General features: G+C 45.6%; 1 protein-coding gene across 1 annotated transcript in view; it reads left to right on the top strand.

Moving 5' to 3' along the window:
- The window catches only part of LOC103362969 (kazrin-like), a 65,292-nt gene that overhangs the window by 37,708 nt on the left and 6,514 nt on the right, over positions 1 to 21,070 (top strand). Inside the window, exons 3-6 of the mRNA XM_008289526.1 lie at positions 144 to 251; positions 17,451 to 17,642; positions 19,209 to 19,345; positions 20,478 to 20,648. Coding sequence (XP_008287748.1) covers positions 144 to 251; positions 17,451 to 17,642; positions 19,209 to 19,345; positions 20,478 to 20,648 — 608 coding nt within the window. The remainder of the gene's footprint in view (positions 1 to 143; positions 252 to 17,450; positions 17,643 to 19,208; positions 19,346 to 20,477; positions 20,649 to 21,070) is intronic.

The following is a 21,070-nucleotide window of genomic DNA, read 5'->3' as shown; positions in this document are numbered from 1 at the left end:
GTGTCAGAATTAATCGTGGCTTCAGAAGCTTCGCTCACACAGGACCGACGTTTAGATGTGTCGATGACTAAAACTTGTCATTATCCGTCTGATTCATCCTTTTCAGTGAAATTACATCCATTGTCGTGTCTCTCCTCCTGCAGATCCGTCAGTGCATCACAGGCAGAAGACAGTGGTGACAGACATGTGCTACCCAACAGAGATATCCAGCCTGATGGACTTTGGCACTCCAGACTGCTCGCTCGGCAAAGGTACGGCGTGGCTGGAAAATACAAGGTGTTGCCTTGGTGACAGCGGGAAGTGAGCACCATGATTTATCCTGGCAGTTAAAAAGACACGGAGCTGTCACAGTGTGACTGGGAGGTTAATGCCGGAGCAGAGGCCCGAGCAGGCGGAGAGCAGCAGCGCTCTGTACCTGGCCGAGGGGGTCCTACGTTCACGGCAGGCTCTGATTTATCGCAGCTAAATAACGCGTCGTGTCACGCGGTACAGAGCGGAGAGGCGGCGGCATCACACTGTGAGACTTGATTGAGTTCCAAGAAATGCATTTTACTTTGCTGGCTTTAATCTGAAAGGAGCTTTATTGAAGTTTATCGCACTTGAGTTATATTGTAATGTGCAATTATTGCATTGCAGCAAGAGCACTTATCTTCTCTTTCAGCGTGAGAGCGAGGCTTGTGTAGCTCACAATAATGGTCTCTTTCAGCTTCTCCTGAGTGCTAATCACACTGACCAGCATGTATCCATACCACAGAAGGTATTGATCATGAAGTCTATCGATTGCGTCTGTATTGTTGCTTCATCTTTAAGCCTCGTGTCAGTTTCTCTTTCACATCATAATAGCGGCTATTATTCTCTATTGTTCTCAAGCTGATATCAAACCACAAAGTCTGCACTGTAATTGTGATTCCAATCTTTTCATCCAGTCCCTTCGCCGGTCGGAGCATGCTCAGTGGCTGCTCGCCCGTCCTCACGTCATCTCCATCAACAATGAGCAGTTGTGACCTCAGTGGCTCGCTCGCCTTCCTCCTCCACTGCCCATCTCTGCCTTCCTCCTCTTCCTCTCCACCTCCTCCTTCCTCTGCAGGCTGGCAAATATTTTAATGCGGCTGCACCCCAACTCTCTATCAACACTCCCCAGCGCTGATAATGCAGACTGACAGGTCAGCCGTGTGCAGCGGGGAGAGGGGAGAGCAATACAGCCGAGGAGAGCGGAGGGTAGAAAAGAAGGCTTTTAGGATTTCTTCTGGCTTTAATGTGAGCAAAGCAAATGAATGACATAGTGATACAGGGAGTTAAGCTGAAGAATAAGGACACTGAGGAGTGGAAAATTTCAGACTGAAGAGGTGTCAGGATAAAAGCAATACTGTGAATAAAATTCGGCGTAGCTGAGAGGCAGGCTGCGGCGTGACTTTGGAATTATAAAGTGGTCAAAATTTTCTATTCATATGAATTGCTGTCGCTCTTTAGACAAGTTTAAAAAAAACCGCTGCACTCAGACAGATTCAAGATGTAATCCAGGTGAATGTGCTTATGTAAAAGTTTTAATTATTCAGATCTGTAAGCAGCAACAGTAGCAGCAAAACATACATCTGCAACATCTGGATTTCCTTATTGGGGCTGCACAGTGGCTCAGTGGTTAGCACCGTTGCCTCGCAGCTAGAAGGTCGCTGGTTCAAGTCGCATCTTTTTGTGTTGAGTCTCCATGTTCTCCCCGTGCAGCGTGGGTTCTCTCCGGGTTCTCCGGCTTCCTCCCACAGTCCAGAAACATGCTGAGGTTAATTGGTGATTGTAAATTGTCCGTAGGTGTGAATGTGAGTGTGCTTGGTTGTCTGTCTCTAAGTGTAGCCCTGTGATAGACTGGTTACCTGTCCAGGTGAACCTGCCTTCACCCTGAGTCAGCTGGGATAGGCTCCACCCCCCATGACCCTGGTGAGGATTAAGGTGTAGAGATGATGGATGGATGGATGGATGGATGGGTTACCTTCTAATGAAGAAACTCTATCACAATAAACTGCTGTGGAAGACTTATCTTTGCAATCTTTTGTCTCGGCTCTGATCAGTCGGAGGGAATGAGCCTGGCAGTGATCCTTGAGGTGTCGGCGTGTGATTGACAGATCCGTCGCCTCATGTGACAAGTATCTGGTTAGACCGTGTTTGATCTCTGGACGGAGCTAAAGCGCTCAGCGTCAACCTCTGACAGGCAGGACAAACGGCGTGGTCACTCTGGACCGCTGCCACGTCTTTAAATGCGAGACATTTAACAGAGATTTCACACAGACACGCTCAGACACTCGCACAGCGCTCAGGCTTTAGTATGCTAGTTATGTTACTCAAGTGCTCATAAACCACAGATTCCATTAGAAGTTTATATCGAGGTGGCCTCAGCATTAATTCAGCTGCTGTCCTGTCTCTCCTCTTCCAACCACCGGCCTGTACCTGCCTCAGGGTTTCAGGCCTAAAGAGCCCTGAGAGGCAGGCCCATAACCTTATTTACTCTGTCACTGTGTCCACACTCATCCCAGTTCCCATCTAACATGACACAGTCTGTCCTTAGTCAGCACCGAGCAGAGGAGGGTTGAATCCCCAGAGGGTTAAAGATAACAAGGGAGAGCTCGCATTAATAAACTCATCTCGGCGTGTGGAGGTGAGGCAGTTTGGCTCCAAGCGTAAACTTGGTATCACTTCACCGCCGTCGTGATCCGTTTTTTTGAGGCGTTTATGTTGAAGTTTACACTCGTAGCGTTTACAGTATATTCAGGGTTTGCATTCCTGTCTCCTCTGGCCAAAACACACATTCACATTCAGGAAGTGAGTTATGTAAACTCATGTAGGCTACAAAGGCATCGAGGCTCCGAGGAGGGGGCTGCCGCTCTGTAATTGCACAGACTGTCTTCCTCTCGGCCGTCAGGTGGAGTGAGAGCTCCACTGACTCACCTGCTTCATTACCTGAGGCCTGAGGTGCAGTTTGTCTTCCCCTCCCCCTCACCCTCATCCGAGCAGCAGAGCCGGAGTGGGCGTGGGTGAAAGGTGTCCTCGCTGCCTCTGGGCGTGTCGCCGAGCAGGTACACAGCAAGTGGGAGAGAGAGAGAGCGAGCGAAGGCCTATTCACTGCCAAGAAAGAGCAGGGCAGGTATCTGTCGGGGGACGACTTCCTAGTAACCTGGCTGGGTGGAGCCTGGGCGAGCGGAGCTGGGAGCGGCCGGCTGCACCAGTGCTGTGGAGTGTGAATGGTGTGTGCACTGGCCTGTATGTGTGTGTGTGTTTTCTTTTTTTTTCACCTGATATGAGAGCTCACACCAGAGTTGACAGTGGAGCCGAGCGGAGCCTGTGCCGAGGAGGACATGAGGTCGGAGAAGGAGGAGGGGAAGGCCGGTGAGTTCCACATGGGAAGGAGAAAGACGCTGTGTGAGCGTAGGCCTGAGCAGTGGCTTGAGCTGGAGATGGCTGCTTCAGTCCTCATGTACATATACAGTTATGTGTGCTCGCCTGCACTGATTATGTAAGAGGAATTTGAGAGTCATAACTGCTTCATTCCTGAAGCTCTCCATGTTTGTCGTGGAAATCATTGGTGAGACGTGGTGGTGTGGAGTACGTTTAAGTGCAGTACTTAAGTACACTTCTTCTCCTCAGATACCAATCAAATGAAAAACTTGTACTTCAGACTCACTATGTGACATCTACAGAAAATACTAATATTTATGTAAAGTATATGAAGAGTTTATGACATAAAACACACTCTGTAGGGCTGCAGCTAATACGTGTTTTTATGATCAGTTAATCTCTTGATCAATCAATAACTCTTCTGGATGATAAAATGTCAGCACACAGGTTCCCAGAAGCCACGCTGACGCCGTGACCTGATTGGTTTCTCAGGAAAACAGCCCAAAGCCCAAAATATTGGATTTGCTGTCGTAAAAGATTATTGAAACCAGAAGTTATTCATGTTTAACGAGACAATCTACTGAAAACAAAATACCAGAAATGACTGTACACAGACGCCCACCCGCCCAGAACCTGCTCCTGTCAGAGGCTTCCTGCTGCTGAAGGACGTTTTCTGTCCAACATGCTCCAGAGGTGGTTGTTGGGTTTCTCATTTAAGGTTGTGACCTTATTGTGTGACGTGCACATGGTGCTGTGTAGAATACTGAATTAGTTTGAGTTGTCATTTATTAGTAGTTTGACTGTGAGCATTTATTCTGGTGTTATTATGGTGACTGTGATCTGACTGCGGCTTACTGTACTTGTATTTATTCATACTCACAGCCCTTTACTGTAAAAGCTGATTTATTTAAATCTATTCCACATCCCGGTCTTGTTTGTTGTTTTGCTTAAGATAAGAACTAAACGCTGACCTACATATGATATGTCCATGGCGATGATCTTTTAATCTGCTATAAGCATTGTGCATGAACAGGGCGATGTTTGGTCGGCATTACAGCCTTTAGTGGCTCAGCAGACACACTGGAGCTCACCTAATCTGAGAAAGAACCGCCCTGATGGACAGCGTCTCCACCGGCCCTCGTGTTTGGATTAATGTACCAACCAGACGTATTGTATGCTGCAGTAAATGAAGATGCATTACGGTCGGCTGAGGCTGCTTTGTGTTGGATCCCACAGGAAGAGACGCCGTCATTGAGGAATGATCTTTATTCTTTGCTGCGATGTCATGAAAAGGTTTTTTGATGTTTGTGTGTCTGCGTTCATATGCGGTCATGTGGTCTGGTGAATGAATAGAGATGAGTTTGATCCGGCTGTGGTTCGCGTGACTCCCGCTGCAGCAGCTCGTGTCCTCTGAACCCCGAGGTCACCACTCAAAATTGCAGAAGATAATGAGTTTGACCGATTGCACTGCAGCAGACAGATGGTAGCATCACTGTCAGCGTCGCGCTTCCGTTTCTGTTGGAAAGTCCTTCACTGAGATCATTAGACGCTTAATGCAGCACATCTTCATATAGAGCTGTTTTTTTTTCTTTGCTTAGTTTTCGTCGTAATTTCTGCTCCGTCTCTGTGAACTGGAGCTACTCTGAGCTAATAAAGGACCATTATTACTTTCAACATCTCCACAAGCATAACACTGAATGTTAATGAGCGCAGAACAAGCATTTATTGCCACATTTTACATGATTTAAACTCCTCAGAAAGGCTTTTAAAATTTCATACACCAGCTCCAGTGGCGGCTCCGGCGTGCAGTTTGTGGGATTACTCTGCAGCGCCCCAGGACATGAGAGGGATGGTGCATCACATCATGTGGATCTCCAGTCCTCCACAGACCAGATCCTGCTGCTTCTGACAGATGTGTAGTTGCCCCTGCAGATGCAAAGCAGGGATCAGGCCCTGTGGCATTTAGCTCCTCTGTGGTGGACTCCACCCTCGGCAGGTTTCTCTGGTCAGCCAGTGTTATGTAGATACCAAGGCCCAGTTGGTTCTCCTCGTAGACTCACAAACTTTGATGCACACAAGTCTGTGAAGACTCGAGAAACTCGTTCTGACATTTTTTAAGCTATTGATTGACGTGGTAGCACCTTTCAAATATGTAGTTAAACTGTACTCGTTTGTTAAATGAATAATTAGTCTGCTGGACGGTTCTTGGCTGTAGAATCCCCACAAAGCCACAACTTCATGTTTTACAATTAGTTTTTCGTATAGTGATTAAAGAAATGAGGTATGATGTGTTTATGAGTGAGCTTTAAAGGTGCTGGTTGGCAGATTTAGTTTTATTTTCTGTTCGCCACTCTTTCCAGGGCCTGGGACTCACTCCAGACTATTTATTCCTTTAAACTTTCCTGTCCACAGAAACATCTCTGCCTCATACATAATTCCTTCATGCAGTCCTCACAGCGTCCTGCACTCGGGCGCTTGACACAGGTTAAAGTATGTCAGTTAAAGTGTGGGAGGATCCAGAGCTCAGAGCCTGTGGTAGATACATAAACTCCATATAAAAGATGGATGCACCTTCTGGGTCTGGAAAGCGAAGCCGGTGCAGAAGGGACTTAAATGGACCTTCTCTCTAATTGCCAGCAGGGGGCGAAAACACAAGTTAAAAAAAAAAAAAGAGGTCTTACTGTATTGAAGTTTATGAAGAGTGACCTGACTTCTGTCTTGTTTTCTTGGTTGATTAAATACTTTCCTCATGAGCGTGTTTATGAACTCCTTCAATACAAAATGATGTTTATTTATAGAGTTTGGTCCCATGTAGGGCTGCAGGTGTCTCAGTGGTTAGCACCGTGGCCTCACAGCTAGAAGGTCGCTGGTTGGCGTCCCGGTGAGGACACCCGGGATCTTCCTGCGTGGAGTCTCCATGTTCTCCCCGTGCAGCTGGGTTCTCTCCGGGTTCTCCGGCTTCCTCCCACAGTCCAGAAACATGTTGAGGTTAATTGGTGATTGTAAATTGTCCGTAGGTGTGAATGTGAGTGTGCTTGGTTGTCTGTCTCTAAGTGTAGCCCTGTGATAGACTGGTTACCTGTCCAGGTGAACCTGCCTTCACCCTGAGTCAGCTGGGATAGACTCCAGCCCCCTATGACCCTAGTGAGGATTAAAGTGGATAGATAATGGATGGATTGTCCCATTTAAAGTAAAACTTCATGGTTAGCGGCGTGGCTACCTCGTGATTGACGAGTTGCTGCTGTATCCAGAGAATCTCACAGGTCTCAGTTGTTACTTGTCATGTCTGGTTTCAGAAACACTAAATGCCGATGGCCAAATTCCAAACTTCAGGCTTCACGGCGCTCCACAAGCCAATGGGGTGATGTCACAGTCCGTCTTTTAGATGCAGTCCATGGACAGACGCTGAAGTTGACTCACTAATAGAGTCGTAACAGTTGGAGCCCATTGATTGGCTGCTCGCACGTCGTACTCACAACAGCTGGTGGAGACCAGACCCTGGGTTTTAGAGGGACACGTGTCTTTGTGACTGATTGAACTGGTTATCCAGTGATCAGACTACGGTTACCTCGATATCATCACCCACCAGCATGAATCAGGACTGTGTGTCTCCTTTCCAGATCCTCCACAGCAATCTTCTTAATCACTGTCTAGTTTCCCTTCATGTAAACCAAACCCCTCCACAGTGACTGATACCAGAGTCAAGTGACAGCGAGGCCATGTTGTTGTTGTTGTTGTTGTTGTTTTTTTAAATGCACTCCTTGACTGTATTAGGAATGTAAATCGCTTTGTCCAGGTTCTCGGTGCCCTTCCAGTGGCACATCCTTGGCAGCGTGCCTAATCTGCACATAATAAACGTGTGAATCAATTACAACTATCTGCACTTGGCATCCTCGCTCTGACCTCAGTTGTAATGTAAACCCACAGGCAATTAATTAATGGAAGCTGTTCCCAGTAGATACGGTACACTTACACAGATACGCCGCTCAAACTGCAAGCGAGTGGACAGTTACGCAGCTTTTGTTCTGCAGCTTCTCGGCTCGTTCAGTTTGGAATAAAATAATAAACACGGCAATAATGTGCCAATTGCAGGCTTTCATTGGAGCAGGGTTTAAACACCGCCTTTTTAACACAGCACCCAAAGTTTAGTAGCTCAAAAGTAATTTGACAAATACACACAAAGTCAATCAAAACCCTTTTAACACACAGCACCCAAATTGCAGGGCTTCAAGACTAATTGGACCCTTGGCTGCAAAACGCTTCTTTGGCAATTGTTGACTTGTCTGTCAATATCAGAAGTAAAGAGGTGACCATGCAAGTGAAGATAATGAAGCTCCAATCCACCAGACAGATAGATCACAGATAGCTGAAGGTCGTTGGCTTCGCTCTGAAAAAGCAGGTGTGTACAGAAAAATAAGAGAATAACAGACTGGTAGGTCCAGAGCACAAGGCTTGTGGAGGAAATCATTCACATGGTGGAGAAAAAAGAGTCTTTTCTGCCTGTGGAGCATGTGAGGAATGCTCTCCAACATATTTCTGTGTCAGTGATGAAGAAAAGACTTTGTGACCACAACCAGGGAAATTAACAAGAAAATGCAAACTTCAGATAAGACTCGTAAACAGAAGCTCCAGGAGGCAGAAGGAGCAACGCTCTGATGAAAAACATCTCTGTGAAAAGGACTGGAAGAGGCGAGTGTGGAGGAAAAAGGAGCAGCGAAGGAGCCCAACATGGCGGCTATGACTGGAGTCTGTACGACCAGGAAGAAGCTCACCTGTGATAGAAGCAGCAGGAGGATTCAGACGTACGCTGGAGCATTTTGTCTGTTCACATTCAGCTGAATGCATCAAAACCACTTTGGATGAGATTTCATGACACAGCAATCCTAAAAGAGAGGGACAATGCAGGCGAAGAGCTTTTCAGGGTGAAGAGGTGAGAGGCCGTCGACCGGCTGAGTCAGTCCTCTGATCTGAGCTCTAGCCCACATGCTTGAGACCAAACTAAAAGCAGAACAACTCGACAACAAGCAAGAGCTGCAGGTGGCTGCGGTGAAGTCTGGGGGATCAACAGGGAAGATTCAAGGCATCTGCACTGAACGCCTCAGGCACTCATTGACTGCAAAGGAATTTCTACAGGATATTAAATATGACGATTTAGTTCTTCTGAGCTGCTGCACTGTTGACACAACGTGTTAAAAGAGCTACAGCCCTCACACAGCGCTCCCTATGCTGAAGGAAACCTACTCAAATAAAACTTGGCACTTTATTGTAGCGTCTGTAATTATAATTCAGATAGAATGTGTTGAAGCAGAAAGTCTGACAAACAACAACGTGTAGTACTTTGAGTCTACACTGTACTATATGTTGGTACACATGAAGATGTATCATCCACATACAGCTGTGTCTCGATAATCGACCCTTAACAGTCCTAAACCTGCTATCCGACAGGTTTTTAGGAAAAACCAACAGAACCCATAAAAACAGCCTTAACATAGCGACAGCCTTGGATTGTGCCTCCGACATGACATTTAATGTCACCAATCAGGATGACGGCGTATTATCTGACTGAACAATCCCACAGATTGGCTACGTTCACACTGCAGGACTTGATGCTCAATGAGGATTTCTTTGTGACTTCCTTCACGTTTCCACTTCAATGCGACTTGTATGTGATCTGCTGTGTGAACTTCATACGAGCCAAAAGTGTCCCGCATGCGCAGAAGAGGACACGACGACGTCACACGCAGCGAGCGTGCTCAGTGTTTATGGAAGTAAACATGGATGGTAACGGTGGAGCGTATCTGCCACTCCCCCGCCGCCACCGATGGAGGAAACAGAAGTGTGAGCGCTAACTAAACTAGCATCAGCAGCCAAGTACTGCCTGTGTGTTCTGGACACTTCCACCCCGTCAGAGCGCTGCCCCGGGGTGGACGTGTCCCCCGACCGCACCGGATATTCATCATTAATTGGGCCTGAATATCCAGAGAGCAGAAAGTTCTACTGGGACCAGCCCTACTAGTTATTATAACAACTATGAACAATAATGAACAACTAATGAGCCTTCCAGCATCAAGCCCTCCTCGTATCTGGACCTCCGTCTGGACAATCCGACATAGAAGAAGGTTTTATGTTTAGTGTCGGATTATTGAGTCATGACTATATCAATAAAATGAAGACTGCAACAAGTAATGCATCAGATTTCCTTTGCATGGGATTTATGTTGAAGTCCTCCTCTGGTCCAGGAACACATCACAAACCCACCAGTTGTCTGGTTTCAACATGTTTAGCAGTTTTTTGAGTAGAAGTGACACGGTGGCCGACACATACGCCGACTTTTCTCGACCTCAGAGTGACGTTTTATCTGCAGACTGCGATGAATTACCATTAAATGGTGACTGCTCTGGTCAGGGAGGTTTGAGAGGCAGCAACATGCATTATTTATGCCCATATGTATTATATAGAGGCGGCCTAATACCCCGAGTGGGAAATGGACCTGACCTCTACACGCAGGGTGCAAAACACACAGTGCTCGGAGTGTCACGGTGGCAAAGCATCTGGAATAAGGTGTTTGTTCTGGGTCCTTTCTGATCTCCTGCTGTATGAGATAGACCCTGTTTAGCTGGAGTAGTCAGATCCATGCAGCCTCTGCTCCATGACCAGACAAGCTTCTTCTGCCCACAGTGAAAATTGACAATAAAGATGCTAAATATAGCTCTGATGAGGATTGTTAAACAGACACTAATCACTGTGGCGTACCTTTGCCTTCCATCCACCGACCTGCCCTTTATTCGCCGCTCGGCGGGGAGCTGCTGACAGAATGAACGAGTTTATTGGTCCTTCTCATTCACCTTCTCTCTCTTTCTCTTATTCCTTTGTGTCTTTCTGTCAGATTTTGTTTTGGAGCTAATTTGATGCAGTTCTTTCATAAATCTTTTAGCAGCATTCGGGCTGTTCAGAGATTCCTGGTGGTGTCTTTTAATAACGACTGAATAGATTTGTGTTTTCAAGGTGCTGTTTTGTTTCGCTGGTTTTAGGACTCATTTTTGCTGAACTTTGCTTTTTGATGCGTCGGCTTCTTGATTGTGCAACAAGACAAAGAGTCCAGGTAGCTTCAGGCGCCACTACAGCTCACCTGGTAGAGCCGGCGTCTGATGTACAGCAGCTGAAGTCCCCAATGTGGAGGTCGTGAGTTCAAATCCTGCTCATGGACCTTTTCTGCAGGATCTTCTCCCCACTTTCCTGTTTCTGTCTTGACTGTTCTGACAAATAAAGGACAAAAAAAGAAAAAATAATCCATATAGCTGCTTTGATCTAAACAGTTATGCTGGAACGTGCTCACATCGATGACACTAACATCAGGTTTACCATGTTTGTTATCTGAGGTTAGCGACATCACTTTTAGCGCTAAACACAAAGCGGGGGCCGATGTCTGCTCAGGGAAAGGTCAGAGGATCACCAGAGTCAGAGATCCATCCTGTACATGTCAGCTTCATGTTAGCGAGGAGCACAGAAGCAGCTCTCCACAGATATAAACCCGATGAGGCCCGTGACACATCCGGCGCTGATACATAACGTGCCGGAGCTATTTCGGTGCGTCCGTGTGTTGTTCCCGTCTGTCGCGGCTGCAGTGTTACCTGCACGATGAGTTTACTCCAGAGCTGCTGCCTGCCCCCCCATGGCATCTCAACTGATCTTTATTCTGTAATTAGCCGAGGCCAGAGCTCAGCAGACATATGCTGCAACACACACATACATGCAGAAAGCCAGCTGTGAGCGCACACACACACACACACACACACCGACATCATATCAAATAATCCAGCTGCAACAGGAGAGACGCGTCGCCACATGGACTAATATAATGATGAGGATGTGCTCATAACAGATTAGACAATATTACATATATGAGGCCAGCGCGTCTGTTTGCCTTCTGGTGTTCATTTTCCAAACTGCGACTCTGCAGTGAAGTTAATTGCCTTTTCATCTCGGCATCATCCACTCAGTTTTATAAATTCTTGATGAATTTCGAAACTGTCTAATGTTGACTTTGATCAGTTTTATTTAGTTGATGGACGTTTAAATCACGCGGCAGCAGAGGGATGTGGTTCAGAGTAAACATGCTGCAGGAGAAGTGGTCGGTGGGTCCTCTGCTGCTCGGAGTCATTAAACTGAGAAGGTTTAAAGTGACTGAAGCTATTTATGGAGTCTAGGAGTGAACTGAGAAGGTGGGTTTCAGTATTCTTTGTCCAGTGTTTAGTTCTAATAGACATCCATTCATCATCTCTACACCTTCATCCTCACTAGGGTGGTGGAGTCTATCCCAGCTGACTCAGGGTGAAGGCAGGTTCACCTGGACAGGTAACCAGTCTATCACAGGGCTACACTTAGAGGCGACCTTCTAGCTGTGAGGTGCTAACGATGCTAACCACCCAGCCACTGTGCAGCCCCTTCTAGTAGACCGTGCATCTAAAATGTTTGCATTAATGCAGTTTCCTGTATTTGTGGTTTGATTGATGCTATGGAGCAAAAGTTCTGTTCCACTGTAAAAGTCATTTTATCATTTTATTAAAATATCATTTTCATCATAACCCTAACCTTAGCAATTTCCCTGAGGTCTTGTACCGAAGGGATTAATAAAGTTTTATTCTAATTCTATTCTAATTCTAATTCTAATTTAGTTCTCAACTCATTACAGACTCGTTGTCAGTATGAACTCACTGACAATCTGAGTCAATGCAATCATCTGATGTAGCTGCACGTGTCTGCAGTGCTTCTCATTTCACTGGAAGTCTGCATCAGGAGATACATGTTTTTATGTTTCATTGGGGGCTGCAGGTGTCTCAGTGGTTAGCACCGTGGCCTCACAGCTAGAAGGTCTCCGGTTGGCGTCCCGGTGAGGACACCCGGGATCTTCCTGCGTGGAGTCTCCATGTTCTCCCCGTGCAGCGTGGGTTCTCTCCGGGTTCTCCGGCTTCCTCCCACAGTCCAGAAACATGCTGAGGTTAATTGGTGATTGTAAATTGTCCGTAGGTGTGAATGTGAGTGTGCTTGGTTGTCTGTCTCTAAGTGTAGCCCTGTGATAGACTGGTTACCTGTCCAGGTGAACCTGCCTTCACCCTGAGTCAGCTGGGATAGGCTCCGCCCCCCATGATGAGCTCATGATGAAGCATTTTAAAGTCTGTTTGAAGCAGGTCTGCTCGTTTCAGCCACTTACAGCAGGAACCTTTTCTTATTTTATTGTTTTCTTATATCCCCCAGTGAGCGTTTTTCATATTGCTTATAATTGTGTTTAAAGCTTTGATACGGTGTCCTTATGCTGATTTAATTATTGGCTGCCTAGAAGTGGATGAGAAATGTGTCGTTTAATGACGCTGCTTTGATGTGTGTGAATATGAGCTGAACCCTCTCACAGGGCTGCAGCAGAACATCTCTCAGCCTCCTCTGTAGGAAGCCATTACTGTTTTCATCCTTTAACTCCAATCCGCCCGAACGCCTCCCTCAGATACACACAACCTGTTTCCAGCGTTACAGATAGCATATTGTAGTTTGCACCAATACCAAAGGGGCCAACAGGGCAAGAGAGAAAAACAATGAAAGGTTTTTAGGAAACCTTCAGGCTCCACATTTATAGTAGAGTTCAATCCCAGGACTGTATTTTACAATGCTGACAGAGGATAATAACGTTCAGCACTAATCCTCCAGAAGGAAAACCTGCTTTATGTTGTCTTCTGCACATACCTGCAGGAAAAACCGCAGTCGTACCTCGAACAGAGTTCCAGGGAAGCTAAAGCTGCTCGACCAGATGGAGCAGCCCTCCTCCGTCAGGCAGCTGCATGTTAATTATATACTATACTGTCTTTAACAAGGACACAACAAGACCTTTTAGAGAATGACAATGACATCAGGTAGAAACATCTGATCATTTGTTGAAACCTATTTTGTTCATATTTCAGGTGTTTGCGGGTAAATGAAGCAGCTGAGTGTGTGTGACGGTTACAGCAGCACTAAATACTGTAGTAAAGGCACACGGCGCCGTGTGACCTTGTTATCCAGCTATCGGTTACTGTACCTGAGAGATTAGTGGAGCAGAACAGCAGCAGCGTCGCCTCTGGACTCGTCTCGGACAGAAATAGCTGAGTGGAACCACTGTACTCGCTGAAATTACACAGACTGGAATTGTCAGTGAGACGAAGGTGGAACAGCGACAGGCGTGAACATCGCAGCTCCTCGGGGCAGAACAGTTGGCGAGGAGATTTTTTGACACCTTTCGCAGTTTTCCAGTCGTATTTTTATGGTTTTAAATATATTACATCTCATAGTGCTGGCGTTCTTTACTGTAGACGTAAAAGGCTCAGTTAACCCAGATCGCAGGAGGAATCACGACACACCAGCCGGCTGATCAGGCTTCTAGACATTAGAAAGTAATGAAGAATAATGAATGAGTGGTTCTCAAACTAGGGGTTGGGACCCCTATGGGGGTCCCAAGATAATTTCAGGGGGTCGCCAGATCATTGTAAAAAAAAATAAATAAATAAAAATAAAGCCTACATTTATCAAATAAATGAGTATTAGGGCTGTTAAAATTAACAGTGTGGACTTCTTCCCACTCCTTTATCGGACTTGTTAATAGTATGATTTGATTATATGATATTATTATTCTGTTTTGGTCTTTTTATAATTATTTTCTTTTATTTTTTTTCCCTTTCATTTCTTTGAAATAAATTCAGTTCATTCATTTATGCAAAAGAAATTCACCGTCTTAATGTAAAGAGATGAATCTGTGAATTAACACATTCATTTTTAACGCATTAATGCACAAACAACAACAAAGTTATGAATCATCACAAACACAAACTGATGTTAGTTTAAGAGCCGCTGGTTTAAGGAGCACAAACAAATATAAGATCACAGAGACGCCTCAAAACCTGGAACCAAAACTACACATTAAGGACAGAAACATCGTTTGTGTTTTTTTAATGTGTTGTTGGTAGTTTTTTTTATTAAAGTGATGTTTTAACAGGTTATATGCTGAATTAATGTAAAGCAGAAAGCCCAGAAAAATTCCCAAGGCTGTGTTTCCAATCAGATAAACCTGCTAAAGGAAGTTTTTGAAAGAGTTTGTCAGCTCACTTGCTGTAAAACTGTCCGTTAGTGATGTAATTGTTTAATGACGGCAGACGGTGAAGACTCGGAAACTGCTTTTAAAATTGAATAAGTTTTTGCAGCGAGCGCCATAACTTTAGATTTACTTTGTGGCGCGGGCTTAATATTCCAACACGGTGCACATTAAGCATCTCTGATCAGTCATGTATATAAACAGGGCCACTTTAATCCTGCATATGGTTCACAGGAGACTAGTTCAGGTCTTTGGCCACCGATCGACACATTTCCAACTCCCGCTTTGCTTTTTCACTGCCTCTGCTTTCTCTCAAGCCTAATCATGAGTCTGCAGCCACAATGCTGTGTGTGTGTGTGTGTGTGTGTGTGTGTGCTGGGTTTTGACAGCTCTGCTATGCGAGGCACAGGGACAGGGAGTGACCTGCTCCTGACTGGCTTTGATGGGCACACTAATGGGAGGCTTGGATGAGAAGTTCATTGAATGGGCCACTGCTGAGTAGGAAGAAGAGTGGGTTTCTTATGTGGGAGGACTCTAATAGCTTTGGCCAAGCTCGCTGCGCAACCACTCAAGGCTCCCAGCATATACTGCCTTTGCGTGGTTTATATGAGCCCTGTCAATTTAAATTGCTTTTTTAGATGGCGTGAAACAGTGTGTGGAGGTAAATTATCTATAGGCAGAGACGGGAGATGGCTCCGCTCTCCATCAGCTCTCCGTTCACAACCAGCCAGCTTCTCTGTGCATCCCTTCCCCAGTCTGAGGACGATCTGAAGTTCTCTTTGCACTGTTTAAGTGTGCACACTGACGTAACCAGCCTGTGTGCTTGTGGCTGCGTGTATATAACTGGCTAAGAGGATGATGCTGAAAATTAATGCAAAATTGGATTTGGGAGAATTATGTTATTGATTTCTCTGTGAGTTACACACATTTCTCACTAAATCCACTGTAAATACCCCCGAAGACACAACCCGCACACACTTTGTTATTGACTTACAATAGAAGAGATATAAGCTGAGTCCTGTGTGTGTGCTGACACGTAGCAGTAAGCTGCTGCAGAGACGCTGAAGGTTCAGGTTGGCTCGTCTGAGAATCGCCGTAAATACCAGAATCTCTGCTCAGCACAATCGCTGCGCTCTCCAAATTGATCGCTAATGACAACAGCAGATCAACCTTCACATCGCAGCTGATGATTAAACAGCCTGTTTGGAGTCGAGGATTAAGCCGAAGACAACAAAACACCTCAGAAACGCTCAGCTCTCCGTCCGGCTCCATCAGAAGCTGCAGCTGGGCTCGCCGTGACGAAAATAGGAAGGCCTGTAGGTAAACAGATGAATAAGCGGATTTACGCTGCAAGAAGGCCATGAAAGATTGCTCTCTCTGGGAAACAAACTGTTTTTGTCACATGCAGCACAGAGCTGCCTGGTGTGCTTCCACAGTGCTGCGCTGACAGAGACCGATGGACTGTCCCTGCCTCTCTTATCGGAGCTGCTGCAGAACCACAGCGTCTGGCTGCAGGCCTGCTCAGACCTCCTCTCTCCTCCTCACACATGCACACTCTCCTGCAGACACGCTGGATTTTACTTACTTTGTACGGAGTCTTTTATGGATCTGCATAAAATTGAGGAAACATTTTTACTTGTTAAAACTCTAGAAGCTGGAGTGGATGGAAACGTCTGACAGTCGGTCGATCCGTCCTCCTCTCTGGTCCAGACTGAAATACATCAACAACTACTGAATAAATAATCCTCAGTGTTGCATCTTACAGCCAGAAAGTGCAAATCATTGATTCCTAGTCGTGTGTTTTAGAATAAAACACATGATGTGGGCGGGGTGCTTTTGTTGACGTGTTATTTTTAAACTTTATTTGTCGAACATTTAGCTCCTCTTTCAATGAGCATCACAGCCTCCAGTGACTCGAGCATCACTGCAGGTTCTCAGTCACATGTCAGTTTAGAAGGTAGTTATTGATTTCTTATTGATTTATCAGTCAGTTGTTTTCTCACTGGACTTCTCAAGCTGTCACAGTTTTCAAATTATCCCATTTTTAGTCCTTAAGAGCAGAAAGTCCACACATGAGAAGATGATCGACGTTTAAACAACCACTTGTTAATCAAAGTCATATTTCTGCTCATCTACTAATTAATCTCCCTACACGTGCTCCAAATTGCTTCTTTTTCGCTGCGCTCATCCAAACCTTTAAGACGTTTTGTACAATTAGAAATTCATCATTGAGTTTGCAGGTTTTTTTGTCCGTAATGTTTCGGCTGACTGCGTGCTTCATCTGTCTTTGTTCTTATGAGGAGTGTGCATTCTGCTGGAACAGACCTTCAACCCGTCTGTACGCCGTATAAATCATCATGACACTGTTCCTGCTACGGGGTTCCTTCTCTGGACTTTTTTCTCTGTTTCTGTCCTCTGGCTTTCCACCGGCTACTGAGTTCACTCTTCAGTCCGCGGCGTCCTCTCCTCAGCTTCCTGCTCCTGTTTGCTTGCCTGTTGTCCCCGAGGGATGGGAGGCAGCATATGGAGAAAACAGCAGCGGGGAGCGAGTGTTGCCTATATTTTATTAAGTCTTATCAGACTGCTGTCTCTCACTTGCCTGCTGCCAACGCCAGCGCCAGTCCTGAGTCTGTCACTCAGCATTTAACTACATTTCTAAAACACCTGTGGCCACAGCTTAAGGGAAGCAGCGCGTCTAGTGGGGATTGATAAGTTGGTGTCGTTTATCATGCTGCATAATCGAACCTTTCCTCATTAATTCCAGCTGTTACACGGCTGCTAATTTCCTGCATAGTTAGCTTCTCTTTTTGTGTCTTTATCCCTCTAATGTTCCTTTCTCTCTTTCCCTTTTGTTGTTTCTACTCTCCCTGAGCCTTTGTGTGATTTTCTGTTTTCCTTACTTCCCACATTCCTCCTCGGCGTCCGCTAACTTCTCAAACCGTTTTCTCCTCAGTGTTGTTGCGTGAGGAGGTGGTCCAGCTCCAGGAGGAGGTCCACCTGCTGAGGCAAATGAAGGACATGTTGAGTAAGGACCTGGAGGAGACCCAGGGAGGCTGCTCTGCCAATCTGCTCTCCGCCACCGAGCTCCGTGTGCAGCTGGGTGACAAGGAGCAGGAGCTGGACCGTGCCAAGGAGGCCTTACAAGGTCAGGAGGCAACGCAGACGTCCTGTGGGCTCGACTAATCCGCCCCGGACCCTTGTTCCCAACAGCTACATACCTCAGATATACAGCAAATACAGCTGTCCAGGCTCACATCCACTTCACCACAGAAAAGCAGCCAGTGGCGATTAGTCAGGTTTTATCTCCATGTCTGGCCAAACTTTTGGCACATCTGTGATGTTTCAAACATTAAAATGCAACCAGATATCTGGCAGCACATGTTTAAACATACATATGTAGTTCTGGATAAAGTCAAACCACATAGGTTTATGTGCAAAATGAGCCTTTTCCCTCATTTCCCAGGATTTCTCATAGTAACTGGCTAACGTTCATGTTATACGTTGAACTCTTTCACATAGATGCATGTTCTGGGCTTGATATCGTGGATGACAAATAATTAGATCATCATGTGTCCTTTAAATTCAACTTCCTGGTTGCTTTCATCATGTGCACAACAGTTTTAGAACTATTGATTAGAACTTGTGGGTTCTTACTGGACCAGCATGTGTTGATTTAGTTCATCAGAAGTTTCCTCAATCTGTAGACAACAAACAAGAATGAACGATCCAGCTACAAAACATGCACTAAACTCAGAGTCTGTGCATTATCCATGTTTGAAAATCAGTCTTTTACACATTTCTTCCTCCAGACTGACATAACTTCCAGTTTAAACACTGAATAATGAACAGACAGTGACTTATATGGTACATTAGTGGCATTAAATAGATCATAACTCTCTTTACATGCAGGCTTTTACACATTATTCAGTCTCAGAAATGGGTGTCGCCCCTGATGAGCAGCCAAGTCGACTCCAGGTTAACCTCCTTTTAATTAACATCCATCAATCATGACCTAGAAGATGAAATATTGATGTGTTCGTCGCTCTTATGGATAATTACTCGCAGCAGCACAGATAAAAAGGAAAAGGCTTCAGTTGTGGTTTACTTTAGTGTAACTGCTCAGCGTGGCTGCTCAGAGAGTCACAGGTGGTAAACTGGGAGCTCGTAAACTGTCATGTAACTGCTGCAGAACAGGTTTAAACGCTCGGCGTAACCTCTGAGGCTGGCGGGAGGAATGCTCCCCGAGTCACATACGTGTGCACTTATGGAAAGTACAGGTTCTCTGCTGAGCGCTCGCTCTCAGGAGAGCTCTGCTGTTGTTTTTACCTGCAACGAGCCCCACTGGTTGCATCAGGGCTGGGAGTTGTCTCTGCAACACAATGAGAGAAATCAGATGCACTGGTTCTGGTTGAGGATGAGCCAACAGAGACTCCACATGCCAACAGAAGCAGCTTCTTGTAAGATCCAATGAGGGCCACTGTGCCACTTGTCTTTTGTAATGATTACATCATTTTCTCTGGGCCATTTCTCCTTAAAAAAGAAAAAAAAAAAGAAAACCTCACACCAGCTGCACCTCTTATTAAAGCGAGACACAGTGCCACCTAGTGGATCGCTGCTGCAAGTACAAGGCTTTGTTTTTTATACATTTGGTTTATCAGACAGTCAAATGGACCTTTAAAAGCTCACTGGTGTGTCTGTGTGTGCGTTGCAGCTATGAAAGCTGATCGTAAGCGTCTAAAGGTGGAGAAGGCGGACCTGGTGAGCCAGATGCAGCAGCTGTACACGACACTGGAGAGCAGAGAGGAGCAGCTCCGGGAATTCATTCGCAACTACGACCAGCACAGAAAGGTACCGTGGCCCATTCATCAGCATTAAGCTGCTGCAGATACGTCTTCGTTGGTTGTGTACGTGTCAGCCGGTGGGAAATGACAGCTCAGGGGATTCTGGAGGAGTGTCTCCATTTTTGCTGCCAGAGAGCGTCGACGAGTTTATTTTTCAGTTGTGAAATGTCAACCAGCGTGGGAACACCTACAGTCACTCTAGTCAGCATTTATGAGCAGAACAAGTATTTAATAAAGAGTTTAACACATTATTCTATATCTGTGTGACGTTATAAGGATTTTAAAGTCTTTAATATGTACAGTATTTGCCAATAACAGTCTTTTTACTATATTATCCTTCTTTATCTACGTGTACGGCAGCTTTCAGGTGTAGTTGTGATGTATTCATAAACCTATATCACTAAATAAATATCAATACACACATAACAGTGATGCTTATTCTTATATATGTTAGAAACTATTATATATAACCAGATAAACTATGACAAAAAGACACAGACGTAAAATGGGAAAAATGACGACTGCTGACAAAAATTGTACGTTAACTAAAGTTAAATAGATGATAGTTTGTTCAGCCCTTTATTCAATGTTTTACAGGTGAATCTGATGTAAATGAGAATGTATTTCATACAAAAGTCCATAAAATAACACAATAATAATAAAGGACAGACATCTTAAATGTTAATTTATGTGGAAAAAGGAACGTTTGGCCGAGACGTCGCTTTATTTCTTACAACTATTAGATTTTGTCCTGAGCAGTCTGAAATAATAAACCTCATGGAGCCATGATTTAAGAAGGTGCATCCCTTTTAACACACCATCGACTACAACGTTTATCTGTGATTTGCTTCTTGACTCAGATTTGGAGCTCCTCTGATCATTTAAACCAGAGATCTCCAGCTCCGGTCCTCCTGAGCTGCTGTCCTGCAGGTTCTAGACGTTTCTGCAACACACCTGATTCACATGAATGGATCTCCAGCAGCTTGTTGTCAAGTTCTACACAAGTTCTGTTAGTGATCCATTAATGTGAGTCAGGTGTGTTGCAGAAACGTCTAGAACCTGCAGGACAGGAGCTCACGAGGACCGGAGTATTTACCGTCAGGCTGGCAGGTAACAGGGACTGTGTGCCACTTCTGCAGGAAAGCGAGGATGCAGTAAAAGCGCTGGCGAAAGAGAAAGACATGCTGGAGCGAGAGAAGTGGGACCTGAGGAGGCAGACCAAAGAAGCCACGGAGCAGGCCAACATCCTGCGTTCTCAGATGGACATGAAGGAGAACAGGATCAAAGAGCTGGAGGCCGAGCTCACCATGGTGAGTCACCTGCACGTGGACTTCTGCTGGATTCATTCAGGCTCCGTAGTGGCAGCTAAACACCATTATCTGGTGTGTGTGTGTGTGTGTGTGTGTGTGTGTGTGGCATAAATGCAAACTAGTGGTGGGTTGTGTGTTGATATCAGCTCAAACACTCGCCGTGAGCAGCTCTGCATACAGCCTCATCCCTCTCCTCTCTCAGAGCATTAAGTCTTTCTCCAGGCTCAGGAAGGAATTCATGCTTCTTCTGTGTCGTCCCTCCCAGGTACAGCTGTCAGTCTGTGTGCCATTAATCTCTCTCCTCCCTCGGCAAGTCGCAGCCACCCACAGATCCTCACATCAAGCTGCATCACAGATCAGATCTGTTGGCACATCAGTGCCAGAGCTGCATCACTGTCACATAACCCCACAACAAAACCAAG

This window comes from Stegastes partitus, unplaced genomic scaffold, assembly GCF_000690725.1.
Source record: "Stegastes partitus isolate 25-593 unplaced genomic scaffold, Stegastes_partitus-1.0.2 Scaffold14, whole genome shotgun sequence".
In the NCBI taxonomy this organism is placed as follows: domain Eukaryota; kingdom Metazoa; phylum Chordata; class Actinopteri; family Pomacentridae; genus Stegastes; species Stegastes partitus.
This window is presented reverse-complemented; position numbering and strand designations above follow the sequence as displayed.